Raw genomic sequence first — 7,233 nt, forward strand, 5'->3', positions numbered from 1 at the left:
TTCAGGTAATAGAATGGTTAATTTGATTGATTTTGTTGTTACGGGAAACTATTTTTTCAAAAATTATCTTATACCACACAACTCAATATAGTCTGTGGTCTTCGGTTCTTAATCAATCAAGTCAATGTGCTGCAAGATAATCATAATCCAGATCCTATAACTAAAACAAGTCATTAAATTTTAATTGCGAATTTATTGGGCAATTATCACCCATGATCTGAGATCCATTCAGATTGCGTGTCGTCCACCGAAAGAAACCAAAGACACTTTGCTCACGTGTCAATACACCCTTCACTGTTCCTTTCATCTATTTAACGAGACCAGAAAACCATCAGAAAACCCAAATGCTACCTCATCGCTGATCTGTCCAATCCCTCAAAAGTCAGCGATCCACGGTCCCCTCAACTCGTCTTTGCTGCAGTTTTTGTGGTCCTGCGCGCACCATATAATTTACCCACCCCACCATATGAGGTCGAATGGCCATAGTCTAATTTACCCCTCTGTGAAGAAAGAAAGCAAAAGCCTGGACCCAAGGGCCGACGCCACCGTTTGTGTGCTTTTTATCGCACCCGACCGAGCGTTGATAAATGACCCTTTACAGTCACGGGGATTTTACCCAATCGTCGATCGCAGATATTTAGGGTTTTCTGCTCCAAATTGCCCCGAATTCTCCGTGATTGCTTTCATCCTTAATGCGTTATCGGCGTTAGGTGATTTGGTACGCCACTCTCGTTCTGGTTCTTCAATAATCGATCCGATCTCTAGAATTTGAAGGACATGGGATAATTCCGGAGGTTAGTTATTTTCTCTGCGACGTTGTCTCCGATGTCTCCCTCAGGAATGGATCATCACCTTTCGTGTTTAGTGTAAAGTAGATTGTAATTATAGCTTTTAGCTTCTCTCCGTCTGATCATAGAGGACCTGCTTAGGATGAAACCGCATTGATTATAATTCGCATAAAGGAATCAGATTCTCTGATTATTTTCTGCGTCTTGTGCAGTTTCGGGAAGGAAATGTATTTCATATACCGGCTTGAAGTAATGCCGCCATTTGGCGCTACTATGATGTAGAAGTTATTCGAGTTTTGATTTACTTTCTCAGTTGTGATAAAGGCGTAGGGAGGTTCATATATCTGTTTTGCTGTGCTCTTTTGGTTTGTGCTGATTCTGGGTAATCTATCAGTAGGTGTGAATTTATTCGAAGGCATTGGACGAGCTGATCTGCTCGCATTTCACTATACAGTCGACCTTGCGAAATTATTTTGCGGCAAAATAGGACAGCTTCCAAGAACAGATGTTATGAGGAAGAAAAGGAAAGGAAGCGAGACAGATGCGTCCTCAAATCTTCCAGAAATTTTGACTTCACATCATGGGAACCATGGATCTCTCTCATCAAATTGGAAGTCTCATTACTCGCTTGAAGATTGTTCCAGATTGAAGAAGAGGTGTAAAGAAGATGCTGGTGCAGAACCGGTTGCTTCCTGTAATAAAAGGCTTGCAGGCTTTGCCACCGCTCCCCCTTGTGGGACATCATCTTTGATCACGCCTGGAAGAGGTCTTAAGAGGAAGATAGGATGCATTGATGTTGCTACCCAAATGGGCAGGAAGAAAAAGATAGAGGATGATTATATTTTTGGTAAAACGATTGGGCAAGGAAAATTTGGATCTGTATCTTTGTGTCGGTCCAGCCTTAGTGGAGCAGAATATGCATGTAAGACCCTGAGGAAGGGGGAAGAGACGGTTCATCGAGAAGTGGAGATAATGCAACATTTATCTGGACATCCAGGGGTTGTGACGCTGCAGGCAGTGTATGAAGAAGCTGACTGCTTCCATCTTGTAATGGAGTTGTGTTCTGGGGGGCGATTGATTGATAGGATGGTTGAGGAGGGCCCTTATACAGAGCAAAGGGCTGCTACTGTGCTCAAGGAAGTGATGTTAGTCATTAAGTATTGTCATGATATGGGAGTTGTGCACAGAGATATCAAACCTGAAAATATCCTGCTAACAGCATCGGGAAAAATAAAGCTTGCAGATTTTGGGCTGGCCATGAGAATATCTAATGGTAATATGCAAAACCTGTATTGATGAGAATTTTTTTCCGTTTTACATATATTGTTTACTCACAGTCAATAAAACCCTTGTCTAACTACCAGAGTTGGTTACCTGAAAATATCCTGCTATCAGTTTGAAAGCTCCCAATCCTATGCAAGATCCATTGTCTGTATTCGATGTTCAAACATCTGGAAATATCAAATTATGGAATCAACGACATTGTATTTTATTGACATGCAACTCTGTTATCTTTCCAAAACATTGGTTATGCCTCATTAGTTAATTAGTTAAATTCAAATTTCAGGTCAGAACTTGACTGGCTTGGCTGGAAGCCCTGCATATGTTGCTCCGGAGGTATTGCTGGGTAGCTATTCTGAGAAGGTGGATGTGTGGAGTGCTGGAGTTCTCCTGCATACTCTGTTAGTTGGCTTTCTTCCATTTCATGGAGATTCGTTGGAAGCAGTCTTTGAGGCTATTAAGAATGTCAAACTGGATTACCAAAAGGGTATGTGGGATTTGATATCTAAGCCTGCCCGAGATCTTGTAGGGAGGATGCTGACAAGGGATGTTCTAGCAAGGATAACCGCTGATGAAGTACTAAGTAAGTTCACAATAATATTAGTATATTGCCATGTCTTAGATGGCTGGCTTTATATCTGTTCTTTGATATTGCATGAACTAATTATATATCGTATATTCCGGTCAAAAAAAAAAAAAATTGTATATTGTATATATACCAATATAATCATCATCATTAATATATCAATATAAATATAGGGTTAAGATGCCTCTAGCATCCTAAAGTATTTTATGGTGCATCCAACACTTTAAAATATTTTTTAAATACATTCAGCACGGTAAAGTATTTTTTTGTGCATCCAGTTTCTCGAAGTATCTTTTTTAGATGTGTCCAGCACCAAAGCAAAAAAAATACACTTCAGGGCACTGAATGCATCTAAAAAATACTTTAAAGTATTGGATGCACCACAAAATACCTCAGTATGCTAGAAGCACCCAAGAAAATACTTCAAGGTGCTAAATGCACCTTAACCCTGAAATATAAAATGTAATTGTTATCTGCAATATTTACAGGTCATGATTCTCATTTCTCTGATTTTATGCAATACACCAAAAAATGTGTCTAGTTTTCATATTAATTAGTTGATAAATTAAAGTAATAAAGTAATTTTTTTAAAAAAAATAAAACGAGTTCACCAGAATATTGTCTGTATTTAAAGGATTCTTAGTACAGGGATTTAGCTTTTTTAGCGGGTTGTCGTGGTTGGTTGTTTATGCTGCTATTCACTTGACTCATGTATCTGTGCTTAACGCTATGATCGATATTTTTTGATCACGGATGGTTTTGGAAAAAAAGAGGGCAAAAGAAAAACAAGACTAAAACGTTTTGAAAACTGTTTTGATAGTGTACGTCTTAACTTGTCTTACATGTAAGTTGACATTCCGTGATTTAATTTCAGGGCATCCATGGTTACTATTCTACACAGAACCTACTTTAGAAAAACTGCCTATCAGAACAAGGTTGAAGCATCAGGTAGGAGCCACGTGCCGCCAGTTTATTGCTGCTGGACATAGGCCAGGAGGAAACAAGATAGACGATGGTTCCCATGGTGAAATTTCAAGCCCGCTTTCACCCTCGGAGAGTAGCGATTCAGAAGATGAGGGCGATGGTGTGTTGATTGATGTGCTGGCGTCTGCAATTTCACATGTGAGGATATCCGAACCCAAGAGAAGCAGGTTGTGCGGACCAACAGGTCCAATGGATCAGCAAGGATCATCTAACATGAAGGCTAACAACCTCTGTAAAGCATTTTGACCGATCAACTGACAGGCTGACACCACTATACCACTATCTCGATTGCTTGGCTGGGGGTTTTCAACTATACTTTCTCCATCACTAGCATATGTGGACCAAGTGGATTACTCGCTGACATGACGCCCCATTTGTGTTGGCCTGGGAGCCATTTTCTCACCAAGATTCTTTGGAGTGGGATCTAATTGCGATATTGTATATTTTTTACCCTTAGCCCCTTTACTCATGCAGCCTAATAATTAACTGGAAAAACCCGGATAGTTTGTACAGTGTATGTAAATAGATTGTTAATATAGCACCGGTTGGCCTTGCTCTATTCGCCGTGAGGGTGTCAATTGGGTGTTTGAATAGCCGGATGCAGCCTTGGCTGAACTCGTTTGTTCCGTTTGTTAGGAAGCACTGAAAATGAAAAATAAAAAAGTATTGAAAATAAGGGATAGTGATTGAGATTATAATTTAAAAAAATCATTAAAATAGTATTTAGGATGGGTAATTATTTATTATATGGGATTAGACAAACCCATAGAGGTGGGATTGGGAAATACCATGATTAGATAAACTTATAGAAGTGAAATTGAGAAATACTACTTTTTTCTATGATATTCTCTAATTCCACGTACATGAATTTGGCTAATCTTATACAACAAATAATTTCTTGTGCTAAATACTATTTTAATAATTTTTTTAAATTATAATTTTAATCTTTATCTCTCATTTTCAATATTTCTTATCAAATGTAATCTGTTTTCTGTCCATTCATAAGCTTTTGCTTGACAAGCGATTCCACCAAAAAAAAATACAAAAGGACGTTTGGTTTTAAATATGCGCAAGTATTTTAAAGTAAAAAAGATGGGGAAAGGTCGGTTATGAATTTGAGGAAAAATTATTGATTAATTATTCGTCATGCTTATGATGTTTTGACTTTTGATTAATTTGTATATAATTTAAAATTGTCAGTTAACTAGTTAAGAAAAAATATTTGAAATATCATTATTTAGTTAGACCAACTAATCTTGAATATCTCTACCCATTATAAGTCAAACATATCAGATCGTACTGTTATCTCTCCTCCCCCCCCGGGACTCAGAGATCGCATTATCTACTCGTCAAATAAACTAAATCAGTTTCCTACACTCCTTACATACCATCTATAGATTGTTTTTATTGTTTTGCATGGCAATATTTTTTAAAGTGTACAAATATGAGCGTAAATCATCAGTATACAGTGGATTCAACTTTTTTTTCCAGGCACTTTTGTAAAACATAACAAATTCAGACATCTCTTCAGAAGTGGAATAATGTACGTTTGACCATATTCATCTTTTTTTCCCCAGAGCATCTACATTTATATAAGTTTTCTGTTCATTTTAATTGTACTCCCCCTAAATATAAAACTTATTTCTTATATTTATTAATTTTTTCTAAATCCCCATAGACACTCCTCTAATCATAATCAAATAGAAGAGGGAGGAAGGATATTAAGGAAAATAATTATGATATTTTAAAAAAAACATATCATATTTCTTATAATTAACTAACTTACCTAACTTTCTTAATCTCATCAAATTAGTTAAATAGGTCTTATATTAATAATCGGAAAAACAGTAAATAATTAATTAGCGCACTTGCACACAACTTAATTGAGCAACCTTGAACAAAAACACAACACTTGCATCTAAAACTAGACGATATCTATGAGTCCTGCAGTTCACTTCCACCCTTTGTAGAATTATCGGTTGTGCGTGAAGAATTCGGAAGTCGAATATTAGAAGCCAATCAAAAGTATGCCGCCATCAACAGGATGCCTGAGCCGTAAGGACATTCTCCGACCAACACGACGAGAAGTCACACACACACACAGAGGCACAACAATTAATTTCATGAAGGACGCTTCACCCAACTAAATACCACATACATATAGAAGAGTCAGATATGCGAACCCCCTGGGGTTCAAGGAGCTGATCTTCACAGCAGAATCAGGCATCATGTGAGGGTCCAAAGAAACTCTGAAGTAGCATTTCTTTCGACCTGGAAGCTGGGCAGCCTTTTAGTCTCATTTTCTGGACATTTTGGACCACAGGTACACAATAAAGAAACATAACAACGCAAAAACAATAACATGAAGAATATGATTCGAACCGTTTTGAAAGATGCTCTTGTTCAATCTTCTCAAATTATTCTTCACCCCAGCTTGAGCCTTTATCATTGTCATTTGCTGCATTGAAACAGACACAACCAACATGTCAGCAGGACAGTTAACCATATTTTTGCCAGCGAGGTGCAAAGTAATGAATGTGATTGGTTACTAAAAATCAACATGCAACCCCAGGGGTAAATCCAACCAATGGAGTTTTCCTCATTATGCATCTGGCACAGGAAATTTCTTCAACTTGCCCATAGTTGTTAAGGGTGTGTGGCAAAATGTCGCTCAAAAGGCTTCAAAAGCCAAGCACAGTTGATTGCATTGGCAATTGCAACACTGAAGTTCCTCACACATAATTACATAGACCAAAATTATAATATTGATTATGCTATATAGTTATGAGTTTCTATATTCAAGAATCGTAACTAAGACACAGTCGATAAAAAATAAAATCAATGCAAATGCCCAAAAAAAAAAAACCCTCAGATATCAAGGGCAGTGGGTGTCGAGGAAATCGATAAGACTTGGACAAATTTAAGAACGTGACAGGCACTAATCGGGAAGAAAATTTACAGGGTCAAGCTCGAGTGGTTAAACATGCTCAGCAAGGCTGTAGAAGAGACTTAAACTGAGAGCTAGTGTGCTGTATAATCCCCTCTCAGTTGCAGAATGTGCCACCATACACAGAAGTCTAAACTTTTTGAGAGCACCATGAACCACTAAATGGCACGTATGAAATATTATATAAAGTCAAGTGAATCCATCTCTATAGAACAAAACCAGAAGGTAGATATTACATCTCATCTTACAATTTCATTCATCCATAATTATTGACAGGTAATCAAGATTCACAAATAGAACTATTTTGCTCTGGAGTCCGTTCTGAGAAAAGATTAAAAGAATAAGAGAACTGTGAGTGCAATTTTTTTTGTTTTGAAATTCCTGGCATTATATCATGTTGACTCCACTTTTCTAAACGAACAATACATTTCCTGCCATGATTAGTGACTTTGCTGCTCAAAATCGTAAGACACATTAAAGTTTGAGTAGCATATCCAGTTTTCCCTTTTTTGTGCCAGCAAATATCCATGTTTCCTTGTTTAAAACTAACTCCTTATTTCATTCAACAGAATTTGAAATGTCTAATAATCTTCAATTTGAGAAATAAATGATGAAAACATGTCAGTCACATGTTCTCCAGTAGACAA

General features: G+C 37.4%; 1 protein-coding gene and 1 long non-coding RNA gene across 4 annotated transcripts; one reads left to right on the forward strand and one right to left on the reverse strand.

The window, feature by feature from the left end:
• The first annotated feature begins 563 nt into the window (after positions 1-563).
• On the forward strand, positions 564-4,198 carry LOC114752516 (serine/threonine-protein kinase PEPKR2). Of its 3 annotated transcripts, none has more exons than XM_028941246.1 (4): positions 564-794; positions 1,001-2,061; positions 2,356-2,652; positions 3,530-4,198. In XM_028941246.1, the coding sequence occupies exons 2-4, from the start codon at positions 1,299-1,301 to the stop codon at positions 3,883-3,885; spliced, it is 1,416 nt and encodes a 471-aa protein (XP_028797079.1). In that variant the 5' UTR covers positions 564-794; positions 1,001-1,298; the 3' UTR covers positions 3,886-4,198. The 3 variants fall into 3 exon arrangements, with proteins under 3 accessions (XP_028797079.1, XP_028797081.1, XP_028797082.1); XM_028941248.1 differs by having other exon boundaries at positions 1,183-2,061; XM_028941249.1 differs by having other exon boundaries at positions 1,186-2,061.
• A 1,250-nt stretch (positions 4,199-5,448) lies between these two features.
• On the reverse strand, positions 5,449-6,102 carry LOC114752533 (uncharacterized). Its single transcript, XR_003740853.1, has 2 exons — positions 6,022-6,102; positions 5,449-5,942 (listed from the first exon to the last, which is right to left on the reverse strand). It is a non-coding gene; the product is annotated as an uncharacterized LOC114752533 (long non-coding RNA).
• Positions 6,103-7,233: the final 1,131 nt, after the last annotated feature.

This window comes from Neltuma alba, unplaced genomic scaffold (genome assembly GCF_004799145.2).
Source record: "Neltuma alba isolate B1F8T4 unplaced genomic scaffold, ASM479914v2 tig00007421_pilon, whole genome shotgun sequence".
Taxonomy (NCBI): domain Eukaryota; kingdom Viridiplantae; phylum Streptophyta; class Magnoliopsida; order Fabales; family Fabaceae; genus Neltuma; species Neltuma alba.

Excerpts from the sequence above, each read along its gene's own strand:
- LOC114752516 (XM_028941246.1), top strand. The coding sequence starts at position 1,299 with ATGAGGAAGAAAAGGAAAGGAAGCGAGACAGATGCGTCCTCAAATCTT. Across the intron at positions 2,062-2,355 it reads GGCCATGAGAATATCTAATG|GTCAGAACTTGACTGGCTTG; the intron begins GTAATATGCAAA and ends TTCAAATTTCAG. Across the intron at positions 2,653-3,529 it reads AACCGCTGATGAAGTACTAA|GGCATCCATGGTTACTATTC; the intron begins GTAAGTTCACAA and ends ATTTAATTTCAG.